Source organism: Zootermopsis nevadensis, unplaced genomic scaffold (genome assembly GCF_977971745.1).
Source record: "Zootermopsis nevadensis isolate Lab colony 2312 unplaced genomic scaffold, Znev_1.0 Znev_ptg000022l, whole genome shotgun sequence".
Lineage (NCBI taxonomy): Eukaryota > Metazoa > Arthropoda > Insecta > Blattodea > Termopsidae > Zootermopsis > Zootermopsis nevadensis.
This window is the reverse complement of record NW_028259154.1, coordinates 15686012-15705111: the sequence shown is the minus strand read 5'-3', so window position 1 is coordinate 15705111 and position 19100 is coordinate 15686012. Positions and strand designations below refer to the sequence as shown.

Below are 19100 nucleotides of genomic sequence, written 5' to 3'. Positions count from 1 at the left end.
TTACAATCCAGAATACTGCCATATTTAAGCAAACACAGATTCCTCCACGTTGTGAAGTTCCTGTCAGGGCTGTGGAGTCTCCGAATCCGACACCGGCTTCAATTCCGACTCCTTTATAAAAGCTTAATATGTATCAATAATGGTAAACCTACTAAAATGGTAAATGGTACCATAAGAGATTTCATCGCCACCACGTGAATCATCAGCCTACTTTTTAGACTTATAGCCTATATTTAAATATACGTCTAATGGTTATTGCAGCAATCGGTTGATTTCTAGACAGTCTGTATTCTTAAGGTACCGGAGCCAAAGTTACAAAGCATTATTCCCACATCATGTGGCTCAACGCTTCATTGAATCTCCCTAAGCGTGAGGACGGCTCACACGGTATATAAATTGTTCTTAAGATTTTATATCGAGGTCGGAGTCGGAGACGGTGCATTTTTACCGAATCCGACTCCACATCCCTGATTCCTGTGCAAACTTTTGTCTTTCCAGATTTTTCGGTTTTTAATATGTTTTATAAATACCGATTTCATAATGAATAAACAACCAACAGAGAACTGAGATCACCACAGCTGGCTCAGATCGCCCGACTTCCGTCACAGTTCTTAGAATTTCACATATGACAAAACAGTAGACGTAAAAAATACCATTAGCGCAATGATGAATAAAATCAACGGGCGAGTTTGTTTGGAGCTGATCTTTTTAACGTTACAAATTACACGTTCGTTTGTTTGTGGAGAAATAAGAAAGAAGACGAGAAAACACTTTGTTGCTTTACATTCTGCAAGAAATGTTATGTCAACAAAAGTTGCGTATTTTTCAATCATCTATTACCATACATAAATTTAGAATCCTATATTAAGTGATTCTAGTTCCGCTCCGACCTATGGAATTAGTGTTTCCGCTCTTTTTCTAAAATTAAAATGTAAGAGATTTGAAGTAGGCTATAATGACATAAAGTTCATACCAGGTTTATTGGAAATCATTAAACAGTTTCAATAGTTGAAAAGTGGAGTACATACAGACACAGAAGCATGATAATCTCGTAAGCCCTCATTCTATATTTCTCTCACTCTCTCTCTATCTTTACGAAAGATAAGTAGGCTAACAAAAATGCGGAGGAAAGTTAACAACATGTCTCCATGATAACTTCCAGATTTAATTCAACTCCGTTCAAGTAGTTTCGGATTTCAAAAATGGTGATGGATAGACAAAATCACCACAGTATAGGTTAACTATATTCACTCTGCGAAAAGAACGCATAAAGTCGATTGTTATGATGGCCATTCGCACGTGATCCTGACTTGGCTCGTAATTTCTGGTAGCGAATCTGTGCTCGCTAACACGTGCCATCTCAAGGCCTGAACATGACAGTGTAACATTTTAACAAAAAGAATGAAACGCCAATCATAAGACGCAATCAATATAATACTACAAAGTAGAAGAGACTTGAAAAAAAAGTGATAGTGGAACCACGGTTCCGGAGAATTAGACGTAAATACGTCTATACGGAAAGGAAGTTTATATATTGGCTTTCTTCTATATATTTCCTTTATACCCGCTTTACAATTGAATAAAGTTTGATTAAAACATTGCTTATTTAACTTGAATTAGTTACGCTTAAGATGGATCTGTGGTAGCTGAATGTAATGTAAAGTAATGTAATGTAATGAAATGTAAGAAAAGGTAAGGTAAGGTAAGGAAAGGTAATGTAATGTAAGGTAAGGTAAGTTAAGGTAATGTAATGAAATGTTTTATAGGTAACAATAATGCCGAGTAAACAGATGACGTTTCCTAGGTAACAATAATGCCGAGTAAACAATTGAAGTTTCCAAGGTAACATAACAATGCAGTTACACTTTTTCGTTTCACTTTTTGCCGAATGACACTGACCCTAAAATATAGACGTATTTACGTCAAAAAACAAGAATAATGGCACAAGTTTCAATAGCTCATCAGCTGGCCTATAGCTGCAAACTAACATCTTAAAAAATATATAATGTTGAAAAAATGTTGGAAACGGCCTCGGACTTTGAGTTTTAATAAATATGAAACTTCTTATAAAAATTCACGGCACGTTGAAACCCTGATTTAGACTACATGACGTACAGGCTGCGTCTCATCATCAGAAACGTAGTTCTGATATAACCAAACGTTTCTCGTGGATTGAACTGTGACTCATACATATCAGATTTGCATATTCTGCGTTAGTGGTTAAAAGTCACGACCCGATTTTAAGCCACTTGATTATTAATAACAGGTTCTTTGAAGTCCTTATGTAAAGACATAGTTGTGCGCCTTGTAATTCGTTCCACGTGGGGATACGTTTTGTTGTACATTTTAGTAATCCGTGTGAAGGCCGTGAAAGCTGGCCGAAGTTTTAACAGGACATCAATTCAGTTGTTAGTGACTTTCGTAACCGAACGGACGCAGACACTGTGCTTCAAGTGCGCGATATGGATCCGAACATCACGGACAGCACAAACCAACTCGTTCTTTCGGTATACATTTACTTATTCACTACTTAATTTTACTCACGCAACTCTATTACTTCTCGGACCGAAACTGCTTTGGGTCGTTTCTATTTCTCCTTCAAGAGAGCCTACTACTCATTACAGAAGTGCTGTCAAAATTCTAAATAATCATATAGGCCTATCCATAAAACCAATTAAAATGCTAAGTAGAATTTGACGTTTTCATGACAGTAAGTCTGAAGATGGCTGTCTCCTGGGTTATAGCGCCGTGTAGTCTGGCAGAAGTTTACCAACGTTTCAGAGGTCTTTGCTACCTCCATCATCAGGGCAATGATGATGTAGGCAACAAGTACCTCTGAAATGTCGGTAAACGTACACCAGACTACACGACATTACAACCCAAAATGCAGCTATCTTAAAGTAGAAATGCTTCAACAATCAGGCTTCAAGTTCCCATCTTTTTCGACTACATTGGAATTATAATATATCCCCAACCCCCACCTCTGTCTACATACGAGGTGCGATCGGAAAGTTTCAAGACTGCGCCTATAAAAACCCGTACACTTATCTCAGGTACTAAATTCATCCATCACCCTCGAAGTAGTTCCCCTGGGAGTGAACACAACGATCCCAGCGCCGCTGCCAAGCCTGGAAGCATCGCTGGAAATCTTTCTTTGTCAGCCTGTCAAGCACCATCTGCGATTCTGCCTGAATCTCTTCTATCGTCTCAAATCTCCTTCCCTTTAGCTGAATTTTCATCTTTGGGAAGAGGAAACCTTAGAAAGGAAGTTGGGGTCGGTTCTTGCAAGATCTTTGAGCTCCTGACAAACGAGAAGTCGATTCTGCTTCTGGTCCTCGGACAGGAGCATTGGCACAAACTTGGCTGCGATGCGTCGCATGTGGAGTTCTTCCTTTAGAATCAGCTGACAGGTCCCATAGCCTATCCCAACAATGTCGCACAAGTCGTTGATGGTACGACGTCGATCTTCGTGAATGGCCTGCCGAATCTTCGTAACATTTTCGGGCGTTGTGCTCGAAGATGGTCGTCCAGAACGCTCGTCATCATCGACAGAGGTTCGGCCATTTTTAAAACGTGAATGCCACACAAAAGTTTGTGCACGACCCATTGCGGACTCCCCAAATGTTTGCTTTAGCATTTCATAGGTTTCCGTAGCCGTTTTGGCGAGTCTTTGGCAAAATTTGATTTGTTCATGAAAATCCGCCATTCCGAAATCGCAGGAGGGTCGATGTAATGCACTACCAAAACGCCCGTAACTAAGAAACAAATGCTAATTCGATGATGCCGGCTGGCACACTGATTCACTATGAATGTAGGCCGCACCCCCTAGCGGCAGAAACTCGTACTACATCCGGTTCGCCCGCTATTGACACAGTCTTGAAACTTTCCGATCGCACCTCGTATACCCTGATACTAAACGTCGGAATTCGCTTGTTTACGTGTCTATGTACAGGAAAAGTTTCGAGGTCCGTACCTAAAATTTCCACAAGATAACGAAACAAGGAAAGCATAAACATGTGATGGCGATTTCCTGTTATAACTGCAACGACAAGTAGCTATCACCGAATTGCGTGCATCATGGTGACTGAAGGACAAAATCCCCCCCTTACCTCACGGCTTTAATTATTAGTACAGCGTCGGTAATTTCGCTAAGCTGAGAGTACTGAGCTGTTTTCACTCGCCGAAGCTCCGTTGCTCGTATTGCAAAAATTTTCAATTCTTCTGTGACCTTCAAACATGCAATAAGTGACGGAAATATATAGTTTCTGATTTTTATGGCAGTTATCAGAAACTTACTCGTGTGACAAGTTGTCAAATTCTTCTGTCACGATCCGATAATATTAGTGCTCTCCACGAAGTAAACATGTCTATGTGTATTGTGTCAATATCTGAATGAAACAAATCGATATCGCCGATTTTATACCTCTAGACGAAGCTGTTGTATTTATATTATTTACCACTTATAAATAAAGAAATGTTTTATAACAATTTCCACTGGACGTTCTATGTAACCTAGGTAGAAGTTAAGGAAACTCAAAATGACTTAACAATAATGTGAAAAGCCCGGGATCTTTCGAGAAATTCATTATAAATTTCATGCGCCGTGCTTCAAACTGAGTATAATGAAAAATGAAAGAAAAGCCTCAAATCTGCAGATCATCCGGAATCAAACATTACGTTAATGATATAATCTACAGTTGAATAACGTCTCGCAACAGCAAATTTAATGCAATGATACTGCAGGTCATTGGAATAGAAGATGTCCACTCGAAGGAAAACCTCTCCAGCCCTGGCATCAATCAGCATGAGGACAGAAAGGAGGCACTCATCACGTATGGCATTGACGACATACCAACTTGGTATCTCTGCATCTTCATGGCGCTCCAGGTGGGATGACCACGTGCATTTATGTGCTGTACCTGCATCTATCCGTCCATCTACGTACGCACATATGTACATCAAAGATAGTATCAGGTTCATGTTGATCGTAAAAGAAACAAAAAATGTCTTCTGTCCTACTTCCGTGGTTCAGTGGTAGTCCACACACACCGGAACACAGTAAAATCGATAACCTACAATTCATCGTTAGCCACCTCTAACCAGCCAGGCATTGTTAACCAGCTAGTTGAGGCTTACGCTCGCTGCGAGCGTAACAACGCCTAGCTGGTTGGAGCTGGCTAATGATGAATTTTAGCTTATCGATTTTACTGTGTTACAGTGTGTGTGGACTACCACTGAACCACGGAAGTAAGACAGAAGACATTTCATGTTTCGTTTTTTAGAGTGTTAGCCGGGCTAACATGGTGAACATGAACGTTCCACCCCTGATGTACATACACATACAACCGAATAAAATATTCACATACACATCTCATTAAACAAAGTTGAAGTTGAAGAGGATATGAACTACGATCGCAAAACATGGCTGACTTCCTTTAGATTTTGATTTAAGTTCATTGAATCTAAAGGAAATGCCGCTGTTTTAATAAATACCTTAATGATTTTACAGACATATGAAACTTAGCAACCCACGTGACACTAAAACATCCTCATATTTAGAACAGGCCAATATGTACACGTATTATCCAATAGTAGGACGGAATCGATTTTTCGTTGATGACGTTATAAAAGTTCTGACAAATTTATTTATATTTTATATTGAAAGACTTGCCATCATCATTATCAAATTGTGTTAATACATTTGTAAAAAGTCCAAGTATTAAACATCCCAGATTCGTGATCCAACTTGTAAGCCTTAAATAGACATTGCATAACGAAAGGCTAATATTTTCTTCTTCCCCATCGCCTTCTTGTAAAATCTAATGATTCAGTTGAAAGATTATCATAAAACAATGTTACAATTTCTACTGAACAACGTGGCCTCAGCTATCTGGGGTGTCGTTTCTTTTAATCTGACGGAATCATCTAAGTAAAAATAGGTTAAAATATATGACAATTTCATTATATACGATGGTAAAAAATGTTCACTTACGTTTTCAGCACTACTTGACAATGATAGGCGCCATAGTGTCCATTCCATTCATCCTGACTCCTGCGCTCTGCATGAAAGACGACGACCCAGCTCGAGGCCATATCATATGCACTATGATCTTCGTGACAGGCATTGTAACCTGGGTGCAGTCCACCTTCGGCTGCCGGTAAATATATGAACAAACAAATAAAATAACTTGCCGAAGTCAGTTAAAAGTCTTATATTCAACAACTGTATGACGGTTTAAGTGTTGCAGATACCTAATAAATACAAAAAAATAATTTACATCAATCTTTCAAGAATCGTCTAAATATTAACTTCATTAACATTAGTTTTAGATAAAGTAAATGCAATACCGCATTTTTGTTTTAACTCTCTGGCTACTCAGAGCTATTCCGACAGCTTCTTCTATGCCTTTATATTACAGCTTACACTGTCTTTGAAAAGTTTATAATTGTTTTAATACATGCTACAAAGCTAAGCTTTTGCATAGTCGACGTAACGCGACGTCGTGGCTTTAAGCTTTCTGAAGTTGCAGAGCACTTCAATAAGGTGGCCCCTTTTCACACATCTTCTTTGATATAAAGAACGTGCCAGTGTCAGTGCCAATAGTATTGACTCAACACACGAACAACCTCGGTAGTTCGTACACTCAGTGTTGTTATCGTTTTAAAAAACGATATATACCATAGATATAACATGTTATACTCCTCACTTTCCATTCACGACAAACGTGTTCTCCATATAAACACTTGTTAAACAATGCGGTCAAGATTTTACAGCACATATCTAGCTGAGACGCTCGCCTTGAGCGTAACAGCACTAGCAACTCTTGGTTGGCTGAAGCCGACTAACAGTGCACTTTATCGTATCGGTTCTGCTGTGACCCGGTGTATGAAGTACCAATGAACCACGAAAGTAAGACAGAAAGTTTTTTTATTTTTGTTTTTGTTTTTCAGAGTGTTAGCCGGGCTAACACGAATGGGAAAGATAATAAATATACACACAATTTTAGTCGGGAAAGCAGAAGAAATGGTGCTATTTAGGTGAATATGGGAGGATAACGTTAAATTTGGTATCAGAGAAACAGGGCGTGTGAAGATATGAGCTGGAATGAAGCGACTTAGGGGGACATGGGAAAGTTCTTGTAGATGCGGAAAGGAATCTACGGGTTCCATAAGAAGTAAGGAATTTGTGACCAGTTGAGCGACTAATAACTTCCCAAGAAAGACTCTTAGATTTATTTTTCGATTAATTGTGATACTATTACGCATTCATTCTCTGCGTTAATTGTATGAGAGTTCTGTTGCAGGTTGCCTATTGTGCAAGGGGGCACAATTTCCTTTCTTGTCCCTACTTTGGCCATTCTCAATTTGCCTCAGTGGCGCTGCCCCGACCCAGCAGTGCTGGAAGCAATGTCTCCCGAGAACAGAACCGAGTTGTGGCAGATTCGAATGAGGGAGCTTTCTGGTGCCATAGCAGTGTCTGCCATTCTCCAGGCTGCTATCGGGTACTTGGGTGAGTTATGGGTGGCTTTCCTACTGTGCAAAAGCAACACAGACTATAATTCTATCCCATTGTTTCTCAGGGAGTGTGTCGTACTATAACAGTGTTCCTGAAGCATCATGTCTGTTGCTCTGAAACAGGTATTGTCGGAATGCTGCTGAGATACGTAACACCTCTCACCATTGTGCCCACAGTCTCGTTAGTAGGACTGTCTCTATTTGAAAATGCCGCAGAAGCAGCGTCACAGCATTGGGGTATAGCTGTGGGGTGAGTACACCATTGTTTATAACAAACTTATATAGCTCACTAGGCCGCGAGCGCGTCTGGTCTTGGATCGCTGAAGCACTATCACGGGTTCAAATCCCATTCGGAGCATATGCGTCCGCGACTGTGTACCATTATGCAGTGTAGACAGAGACTTCGGAGTGGGCCTTGGGTCAACATTATACAGAATGACCCTAAACGCACTTACCAAGTTTAAACTCAATTTTCTCAGCAACGAGTGATTATAATTTGAAGAAACTTTACTGACGCACTGTGGTATTCAAACAGATTGTTTTAGTTCGGGTTACCAAGGTAACTTTTGGATGAACTCAAATCATCTACTGCGCGTGAAATCATCGTTATTCCAAGTGATTCCTCCAACGTGTGGTGTCAGAATTTGTGATAACACTGCGAAAGATCGTCGAGGTTCAGGGTAAACAACGAAATATAAATGGTTTGAGACGCCAATAAATGAGAATTTTATGCCTCATCATTCAGATGAAATAAAGTATTAAACATAGCAGGTACAATTTAAGCCATCCGTATGTCTAAACGACCCACTGCTTAAAAATTAATTTTGAATCAGAATAGGGCAGAGGGCTCGCCGTTATAGTTGAGGAATATGCATCAACGAAGTAAACAATTTTGAATCTGTATGCGTGTATATGGCATTTCTGTAAGAATATGCCACATAATTTCTTTCAGCACCATCCTGATGCTGACCGTATTCTCACAGTGCTTAGCTGGGGTGACAGTACCATTTCCAGGGTATAAACGTGGCAGGGGTTTTACCATAATCTGGTTCCATCTCTTCAAACTTTTTCCTGTGAGTAATATAATATTTAAATCTGCTCTAATACAGACCGTACCCAATCCATCAACGACAGACAGCAGCTTCTAAATAATTCAGAAAATCACTTACTGCTAGCCCAGAAATTTGTTTGCTTCCCTGTTCATCAATTTAACTGAATTTCCTCAACTGCGTAGGTTAAATTGCGTCAAATTTGAAGGATGTCTGTATGAAATACAGACTGTCCCCAAAGCTACGCAACATAAAGTTTGAAGGTAAATACCTATTTTTTAGTATTATCGGGAAATTTCAATTTGCAGTTAATCCGGCACACCAGATGCACTTTCCTGATGCTGCTATATTAAAAAATTCAAGAATTTTTCGACCTGATAATCAACTCCGCATCTTCTCCCAGTCTCTATGTATATGGTGAAACGGGCCGAGTTTTATCTGAGGCCAATATTATTTTAATTCGCTTGTCTCAGATCAATCGACGATTCCAACTGTCTTTATTAGCAGAATTATTATTATTATTATTATTATTCCATCTATTCACCACTTTACAGCGTATATACTTCTATGTACCTGAGCCATCCTTGCCCCTGAGGTACATAGTGCAGCAGCTATTTCCGAAATACATTTTGTTTTTAATGTGTGTTACATGTATTATTATTATTATTATTATTTCCAATTACGTAATCGGGGCTCATTCTGAGTGGGTTAAGCAGCCAAACTATGTGCATGGTCACTTATATCCTTCTGGTGCTGGGGTTAAAATTGCATGAAGCTATACTTCCACACACGTATGTCATCAAGACATGAAGGAGGAGCAGCTATTAGAATCATGTGTCCCCAGGTACTGCTAACCATCATGATAATGTGGGGAATTTGTGGCCTGTTAACCTTGTCTGGGAACCTTCCAGAGGGGCACCCGGCCAGGACAGACGTCAAACTGCGGATCATCGAGGACTCGCCTTGGTTTCGCTTCCCCTATCCTGGTAAGTGACCAGATGTGAGTAACTCACAGTGGAACTTCTCATCATCCAATACTCCAATCATCTGGCCAAGCTGGGGAAGTAGATGAAAAGACAGCTAACCTGGGGAATAGCCCCTGAGAGTATAATGGGGGGAAACAAGACTCCGTAGTCATAGTGAAAAACAACCTATCTAAAAAAACCAGGAACCAAATAAAAAAATAAATACCCTCACTTTTCCAGGTCGGCAGTTGTTACAATTCCAAAAGTTGCATTAAGTGGGAAGGGCAAACAGAATGTACAATTTTAATTATTGTAACCAGAAGAGATCTAGGATTTAATCCGATATGTTCATGATGATGAGTGGAAACATAAAACGCTGTCTCACGCATAGTGTTGTGTTTCTTTGATATTTTTATTGTGAAACTGTCATAATACCAATAGCCCACAAAAATGCCAAAGCACTACATCATTAATATGTACAAAAATATGGATTAAAGTCTCCATAAATGCTTCTTAGGTAAGAGGATATTTTGGCCCCAGAGGATTCTCAAAGCAAAGCAATGGTAAAGAGAAACAGTTCCCTGTTGGAAATCGAAACCTGGCCATCTGGACTCTGTTAATGAATAGTGACAACTCTACTTTTAATTTATACCATCACTTTGAGGTCAACTACGTATGCTTCTACTGTTAATGTAATCTGCAAGAACAAGATATTCAACAAAGTACTCTGCTCACTGGCATCGTTTACTTCTTTAATGACTCACTGATTAACGTACGTTCTTTCATCCTGAACTCTTTAAGAATTATTTTGTAAATATGGTCTCTGTGTCTATGTTATCTGAAACTGTTATCACATTTTTCCTTGTTATCTGTGTTTTACTATATCCGGTCTTCTTTTCAGTGCATGCACTTAACTGGCTTCTTTGCCAGTGTCAAGCAATTAAATAAATTAAATTAATCAAATTGAGAATATAACGTTTATCTCTACAGAACTCTAAAATGCATTCAGTCATTCTTGGGTGTCTTTAACATTTACAATAACAGATTTGTTTTCAAATGTAATTTTTAACAGGGCAATGGGGTGTGCCGACTGTCACGGCAGCAGGTGTGCTAGGGATGCTTGCAGGTGTCCTGGCTTGCACTGTGGAGTCTATCAGTTACTATCCCACTACAGCAAGGATGTGTGGTAATAATTAATAATGGAAATCATAACTTCATGCAGCAGAGATCTTCTTTAGAAGCTAATATTCACCGATCTAACCAGAAATCTCCCATATTTTATGGAATTTTCTTTACTGCACTCACAACAGCCCAGCACTAGGTCATGTCTTGAGCCAGATGAATTCAATTCTCATGCTCACAAGATTAATATTAATATAACCTCCCATCAAAACCTAGATCTCCCAAGGGATCTCTTCCCTTCTGGTTTCCAACAAAAATGTTGTATGCATTTCTCAGTTCACCTTGTATTCTACGTGCCTTGCCAATTTATACCCCCTGACTTGTTTACCCTAATAATATTTGATGAAGAGTACAAATTATAGAGTTCCTCACTACGTTATATTATCCATCCTCCTGTTACTTCATCTGTCTCAGGTCTAAATATTCTCATCATCACCCTGTTCTTAAACACCCTCAGTCTACGAAAATGAGTTCCATGCCCTTCCAAGACAAGCGGTAAAATGGTGATGAAATTAATAATCACTGGATTTACATTTTAGTGCTGTACAAAACCATTAACTGTTAACATTTCTAACAGCCACCGTCTCTTTGTTGCGGAAGTAGACACATGGTCAGAATATTACCTTTCAAGCACCACCACAATATTTTACATTGGACACAGACTAATTAAATATGAAACCCTAGCACTACACAAGAACACACTATTTACATTTAAAATAAGACCATTCTGGAACTATTTTTGAAATACTTTAAAATTATTTAGGCTCTTTAAGAACGGAAGCTAGCAAAGTCAAACTCAAATACGTTTTAAGCCCAAGCTTTCACGTCACAAAGGCTGCTTGCGAGAAAGTTTGAAGAGAGACTCCTCAGGATAAAACATTGTTTGAAATCAGTAAAAAGCTATTACAATAATTGAACATCACAATTTCAGGAGCACCCCCACCACCTGTACATGCCATCAACAGGGGCATTGCTACTGAAGGGTTAGGCACTATCTTAGCAGGACTATGGGGTAGTGGAAATGGCACTAACACTTTTGGAGAGAATGTTGGTGCAATTGGAGTCACAAAGGTAATGTTCAAAACAAAAAATGTTCAGAATATAATGTTCCTCCCTTAAAAAAGTTGTCAGTGGAACCACGGTTCCGGAGAATTTGACGTAATACGTCTATACGGAAAGGAAGTTTATATATTGGCTTTATTCTAAATATTTCCTTCATACATGCTTTACAATTGATATAATTTTGATTAAGACATTGCTTATTCAACTTGAATTAGTTACGCTTAAGATGGGTCTGTGGTAGCTGAATGTAATGTAAAGTAATGCAATGTAATGAAATGTAATGTAATGTAAGGTAAGGTAAAGTAACAATAATGTTGAGTAAACAATTGACGTTTCGTAGGTAACAATAAACAGATGATGAAGTTTCCTATGTAACCATTGTTGTTTATTTGTTGATAAACAGATGATGTTTCCCAGGTAACCATCTTACACTTTTTCGTTCCCCTTTTTCGTTTCCGTTTTTCGTTACACTTTTTTGCTGAATGACCCTTCCTTATAGACGTATTTACGTCAAAAATGATTATTATATGCAGAATTATGTTAATTTTGTTATCTAACACACTTAAATGTTTCAGTACAGTTCATATAAAATTAATATTTGTTCAACACAAATAATAATTTTCCTTCTTCAATATTCCATTCCATATATTCCAGTTTTACGAAACCAATTTCATGGAATTTATTTCCTCTGTGTATTATTATTATTCAGTGTTCTGTCTTTCGACAGGTCCATTGCCCTGCCCAAAAAGAGCTCTCCAGTTTTCCCTATTCTCAGCTTCTCGTTTTAAATCCTGAAACTTCATCTTCTTTCCTTGTTTCAGATCGTCGGTTAGCTGTATCAGTCTTCTTCCCAGTCCTCGCTTTCCTTCAACCTGGCCTTCGATGATATCACTCAGTAATCCATTCCTTCTCATAATATGTCCCAGTCAGTTAGCTTTCCTTCGTGTAATCGCCTGCAGAATGTTTCTTTGCTCGTTGACTATCCTCAATACTTCTTCGTTGGTCACTCGATCCGTCCACCTGATCTTCTCTATTCTTCTCCAACACCACATTTCGAAACTCTCCAGGTATTTCTGTTCCTTCTTCCTGAGTGTCCAAGTCTCTGCTCCATACAGCGCGACACTCCATACGTAACACTTCACTAGTTTCTTCTTCATCTCCAAGCCCAACTTGCTAGTGAGAAGTATCCTCTTCTTGACGAAAGCTGCCTTGGCCATGGCTATCCTTGCGTTTACCCCCTTGGTGCATAGAGCATCCGTCGTGATTATACTTCCCAAGTACTTGAAGTGCTCCACATTCTCCAGCTGTTGGTTTCCAACTACAACGTTCAATGGTACTGCTCTCGGTGCTATCCTCATTACCTTTGATTTTTCAATGTTGATTTCCATTCCATACTCTCTACCTGTTTCCACTAACTTGTCCATCATGTTCTGTAATTCCTCCTCTTCCTTCGCCAATACTACTAAGTCGTCTGCATACTTTACAGTCGTTATCACGCTTCCTCCAATTTTGAAGTCTCCTGTTCCCTCCAGAGCTTCCTTGGCAAGCCATTCCCCGTATAGGTTAAAAAGAATTGGTGATAACCAGCATCCCTGTCTTACACCTCTATCTATCTCAACCCTGTTGGTGTCTCCTGAGTCCAGTCTCACCTTGACTTTTTGCTGCATGTACAGGTTTTCGATTAGTCTTCTATCTCTCCAATCAATCCCAATTCTGTGTAGGATCCTCATTAATTTCTTCCATTTTACTCGATCGAAAGCCTTCTTCCAGTCGATGAAGCAGGCACATACTTCTTCCTTGACATCGAGAACTCTCTCTGAAATTATTCTCATAAATCCGATGGCATCTCTGGTTCCTCTTCCTCTCCTGAATCAAAATTGGTCTTCTTCCATCACTTCCTCTATCTTCTTTTTTCTTTTCTTTTTCTTTTTTTCTTTTCTAGTCTTTTAGTCAGTATTCTCCTCTGTGTATAACCCACCTAAATGTGTCTATCCTTGCTTTATAAAATATTTAACAATTTTAATACTGTAATAATTTGTCAAATCTGTATGTTCTAATCTGGATACAGATTGGCAGTCGGCGAGTGATCCAGTATGCTGCTGTTTTAATGATAATCCAGGGTCTGATCAGCAAGTTTGGTGCAGTTTTCATTATCATACCACAGCCTGTTGTGGGTGGAATGTTCTGTGTCATGTTTGGCATGATTGCAGCTTTTGGTAAGTTATTGTCATAATGTAGCCTAACTATATTAGTAGTAACCTGCTAATTTCTAATTAGATACATACCTATAACTTCACTCATATAATTTATTACCATTTGTCCCCCTTAATAATCATAATTCAGATTACGGAGTGTATGAAACTCTATTACAGGCTGCTTCTATTTCCTTTAAGAGTTTTGCATTCTTTGAGCAGTCATACCGATATGTGATTTTAGTGTCACACATGAAAGAATATTCTTAAATGTTTGTTTTTATGTAAAAACAACCTTGTAAAAGATCATAAAAATAAAATATTTATAAAATTCTCAATAAGACTAGATTCTTGCATGAATGAAGAACTTAAACACCATAACCATATTGCAGTGATGTTGGCAAAAGTAACTGAATCAGAAGAGTGTATCAGCTACTAATGTGATTAGTTCCTGAATACAAGAAAGCAAGCCTGACCTGCCAGCCTAATATAACTTTTTAAACTCAGATCTATTTTTGTCCTCACCTAATCAGATCAGGAAACAGTAAAAATGTATATGAAATCAGGATACTGAGATACTGCGGGTCCCAACTTTTCATTAGCTTGATCTATAGACATTTTGATAGGACTCCTTGGACGAGGGATCGGCCCGTTGAAAGGCCTCTAACTGTACACAGGACAGCACAACACAGAAAAATGCAGACAACAATCCATGGCTTAAGTGAGATTCGAACCCACGGTCCCAGTGACCAAGCGGCACAAGGCCCACGCCCCAGACCGCGTGGCCACTGCGGACCCAATGAAATCAGGATAGTTACAGAAATTTGTCTGCAGTAGTTACTTTATAAGAATGTTTTGCTAAATGTGATTTGAGTGTGTACCAGTGATTTTAAAAAATACAAAAAAAAATATATACACACACATAATTTGTTCAATATTATATCCAAGAAATAATTAATTTTAATTTATAAATCCTGACTACTGTGCTTCTATGACCTATAGGCCTATCAGCTCTACAGTATGTGGACCTAAATTCAGCACGCAATCTCTATATCATCGGATTATCCATTTTCTTCCCTCTGGTAAGCCACTTGGACTTGCCTATTATATATAAGAATACAAAGAAGTTTACCATTACACTGTTCTGTATGAAGTTACATTACATACATTATTCATTTTATCATTCAACCTGAAGATAGCCATCTTCAGACTCACTGCTGTGAAAACCTCAAAACCTACTTAATCATTCAAACTCTTTATTTTGAGAAGATAAATGTTGTTAAGCAGGGTGCAACAATTTGATGAAGGCAACTACATTGATTATATAGTGAATGGGGAGAGACCTAGATGTGGAATGTGGATGGATTAATAATATTAAAATGGATATTAAAGAAATATGATGTGAGAGTATGGACTGGATTCAAGTGGCTTAGAATAGAATCCCACGGCAGGCTCTTCAGGTTTCACAAATGTCTGGGAATTTCTTATATAGTAAGTGCCTACAGCTTCTCATGAAGTATTCTGTTCTATGGAGTTAATTATCACAAAATAAAGTACGTTTGTATAATTAATAATCTTTAGTATGAATCTTGAATACATAAAATTTGCATGTCCCATGTTTAGAGCCAAGTAATGTATACATACAATTTAGTGATGAAGTGTGACAGATGAATACTTAAGGTCTATTTAGCATTAGGCAACTCTTGAATAAATATTGTTTCCTAAGTGACACATGATGTATCACTCTCGTGAAATGATATAAATTATTCCTTATTAAGACTCTTAAAACAACAATAACAATTATCAATTAGTTGCATGATGAAATCAGGAGAAGAATAAACTCTTGACATTTTGTAACATTCAGTTTGAAAACTCTTATTTTGTTTGCTGTTCAAAAAGTTGAAGATCAGGTCATAAGAAACAATGTTACTACTTTTTTTTTTGTATATGTATCAAATGTGCCCTCTTAGTTTGAGGTAAAAGCATAAATGGCAAGTGTTTGAAAGCCAAGTGTTAGGAAAATATTTTGGCCTCAGAAGGATAAAATAGGCTTAAATTGTCAATTTAGGTAGAACTTCACATAAAAAGAGATGCTGTGATTTGTTCTGGTCACCTTTTGTTGTTACAATAGTTAAATTGAAAAAGGCAGAATGGGTTAAGCATAGCTACGATCGGGGATACAAGGAGTGCATACAAAATGTTGGTGCAAAAACAACTGAGAAGGATAAGTAAGAATAACATTGAGATGTAACTTAGGGAGTTGGACTGTAAAGAGGGAAGGACTGACAATGGCATTGTTGTACAGGTGCTTCCTAAATGGATGGTGTCTCACCCTCATGTAATTCAGACTGGTAGTGAAATTGCTGACAGCATTATCACTGTCCTACTCAGCACAAGTATCCTTGTAGGAGGGATCATTGGTTGCTTGTGTGACAACCTCATACCAGGTATAATGTAAATCTCATTTTCCTGTTTGAATAAGCCATTATGTCTTAATTTTGTTGTATTTCACAATCATACTGGATTTTTAATTATTAAAATAAAGAGTAAACTACTACTAGTAAATTGTGTAAGGAAAAATCTACAACAGTTACATTTTTAATAAATTTAGAGTTAGAATTATGTGATAGGAAATTATGTCAGTAAATAATATATATTATAACATAACACTGTTGCAGAATGTTGTTCAATTGGATACAGAATATTTATGTTAGCAACATTGCATAGTAAGAACTATGCATATAACAAACTTAAAGAGCAAGCTTTCAGTATTTCCATATGAATAAAACAGGACCATTTTATTTTATAAAACTGTAATGCGAATAGGTGACCTTGAAGAACGTGGCCTTATTGCTTGGCATAACCAGATGAAGTTAGAACCTGAAGAAGCAGGTGACACAACAAGCACATATGACTTTCCTGTTGGGATGGAACTGGTCAGAAGGTAAGAATGAAAACAATAGACAAAATAATCATAGCTGCTGTTTTGGTTCCCACACATATAGTTAAAAGTGAGGTGCAGCTATTAACTTCCTAATCTAGACAATGTATTATCACTAACACTAAATAAACCTAACAGAAACAGTGTGTGGCATTACAACATAGAAGCAATAAGCATGTAAGATGTGTAAAAGAAACCCAAAAAAGATTCATAACTGAACAGGTCTCTTACTCTTTACTCTTGGAAGATTAATGTTCTTGGATATAGGGGAAGTATTTCAAACATATGAACATACATATAAAATAATAACCTAAACAAATGGAAAGACGATCTTTCACGTATGAATGTTTCCAGAATACCTGAAAAAGTATCTTCTTATGAGCTTATATAATGAAGACACAGATACATATTTTCAGTTCACTATTTGTTTTATTTTGTTGCAGATGCAAATTTTTCTCCTACCTACCCTTCATGCCTACCTACAAACCAAGGAAATGGCACACATGTGTTATGAAGAAAGGACATTAATGAAAATGTAGAAGACCTTGAATGAGATGGATGAATAAAGTGAAATGAAAACAAGCCCAGGGTCTTAAAACTCAAGTTGATGACATGATGGCTTTATGCATTTAAGCTTTTGTCTTTAGTTCATTACATGTAATTAACTTCTGTTGCAAATGCAAATTTTTCTCTTGCTTATACTTCACAAACACACATAAACCAAGGAAGTGGTATATGTGTGGAACAAAGACAGAACACCCATGTTTTCAGTTTCCTGTTACATATCAGATTTTTCCTGTTATGTATACATGGCCTTGCCATAGAGGAATGTGTAATATAGCCAGCCATTAAGCATTGAATGGTAGCAGAATTTGAAGATTCAACACTACCAAAGATAAAGTTCACCATTAAGCATTTTTCTGAACTATTCCAAAGTAAAATTTCTAGAACTTTGTGAAAGTTTAATTATGCAGAACATTTTATAGTGAAGGGATTTTACCCTACATCCACCCCTCAAGCTAGAGAACAACCCTCTGTAATTTGTCCACACCAACTTATTCAATATATCTGAAGTCACCCTCCAAACATGGAGGACATTCCTCCATTCAGAACCTGAGGACACACCATTCCATGGGATCAACTTACCATGGACCATTTGAACATTTTAATATTTAATATGAATTTCTGGATCAGAAGTTGTTTGTAGGCAGGGCCATTCATATCATGAATGTGGATGACAGACCAAGGGTCTGCACTTTGGTGATCTTGTACTTCAATAACTTAGCAATGAAATCCTTAGTTTAATTTTTGGCTTTAGTAATGCTGTCTCTATGAACAGTGCAGAATATTTTACACTGTGGGTGTGTCTTCACTAAAACCTATGACTGCAGAACTCTATTTTAATCTGTTCAAAATTTTCCATATTTTGGAATCCCAGTTGTGTGTACAATAATAAGTCTGTCACTTTTCCTTAAAATCACTTAAATTCAGTTGACATTCTTACAACTTAATCCCCTAATATTCACTTTATACTATCATTCTGCAAATTTCTCAACTCCCACATTCTCTTTCCATGAGGGTTTTGCAAGCAAAATTTAATTCATATCAGTTCTTCCCTCAATCATGCCTGTTTCAAGGTCCCTAATTTTATCACTTTAAAGGACTATGTAGATGAAGAATACTTACTATATAATTCTTAACTATGCAAGTTTCTCTGTTCCCCTGTTATTAATCTTTCTTGGGCCCAAAAATGTATCAACAGGACTGTATTTTCAAACACCTACAAACTTTCTCCTTCATTCCAAAGGACAGGCTCAGTTTTGCACCAATAAACTGATAAACAAGAATCAGCATTACTAGAAATCTCTAATGGACCACAATACATGTGCAGACTAACTTGCTTTTGAGAAATTTAATTAGTACAAACACACTACTCAGCTACAAAAACAAAATTAAAATTTTCAAATCACTCTGTGCATCAACTCTCCTAATATGGTTAGAACTTCTTAGCATATATTAACATTGGTGAATAATGCCATAGCCAAGTGATGTCAGTTTTGTAAAGCAACAGTATGTTAATAACACCTGTTACAGAAATAATGACACAAGTTACACATTTTGGTATTTTTATTTCTAAAGGTACTGTATGATTAATTATGATCACGCAGTTTCCTTATTCTCCTATTAGACCTTC

General features: G+C 37.7%; 2 protein-coding genes across 4 annotated transcripts in view; one reads left to right on the top strand and one right to left on the bottom strand.

Annotated features, from left to right (window-relative positions):
• Positions 1 to 6110, bottom strand: part of LOC110839718 (E3 ubiquitin-protein ligase TRIM45) — a 35111-nt gene extending 29001 nt beyond the window's left edge. The window contains exon 1 of the mRNA XM_087353821.1: positions 5993 to 6110. The gene's annotated coding sequence lies outside the window, so the exon portion shown is untranslated. The remainder of the gene's footprint in view (positions 1 to 5992) is intronic.
• LOC147873028 (solute carrier family 23 member 1) lies at positions 2213 to 19022 on the top strand. 3 transcript variants are annotated; one of them, XM_087353827.1, is made up of 14 exons: positions 2227 to 2507; positions 4744 to 4887; positions 6001 to 6158; positions 7305 to 7510; positions 7639 to 7765; positions 8468 to 8588; positions 9409 to 9550; positions 10602 to 10715; positions 11643 to 11782; positions 13842 to 13989; positions 14968 to 15047; positions 16271 to 16412; positions 16792 to 16909; positions 17350 to 19022. In XM_087353827.1, exons 1-14 carry the CDS (start codon positions 2463 to 2465, stop codon positions 17432 to 17434), a joined length of 1770 nt encoding a protein of 589 aa, XP_087209953.1. In that variant the 5' UTR covers positions 2227 to 2462; the 3' UTR covers positions 17435 to 19022. The 3 variants fall into 3 exon arrangements, with proteins under 3 accessions (XP_087209955.1, XP_087209954.1, XP_087209953.1); XM_087353829.1 differs by lacking the exon at positions 4744 to 4887 and having other exon boundaries at positions 2213 to 2507; XM_087353828.1 differs by lacking the exon at positions 10602 to 10715 and having other exon boundaries at positions 2223 to 2507.
• The last annotated feature ends 78 nt before the right edge of the window (positions 19023 to 19100 follow it).

Bases quoted from the DNA above. Each gene is read 5' to 3' on its own strand.
- LOC147873028 (XM_087353827.1), top strand. From the start codon at position 2,463: ATGGATCCGAACATCACGGACAGCACAAACCAACTCGTTCTTTCG. The intron at 2,508-4,743 runs GTATACATTTAC...ATGATACTGCAG, and splicing joins CAAACCAACTCGTTCTTTCG to GTCATTGGAATAGAAGATGT. The intron at 7,766-8,467 runs GTGAGTACACCA...AATTTCTTTCAG, and splicing joins CATTGGGGTATAGCTGTGGG to CACCATCCTGATGCTGACCG.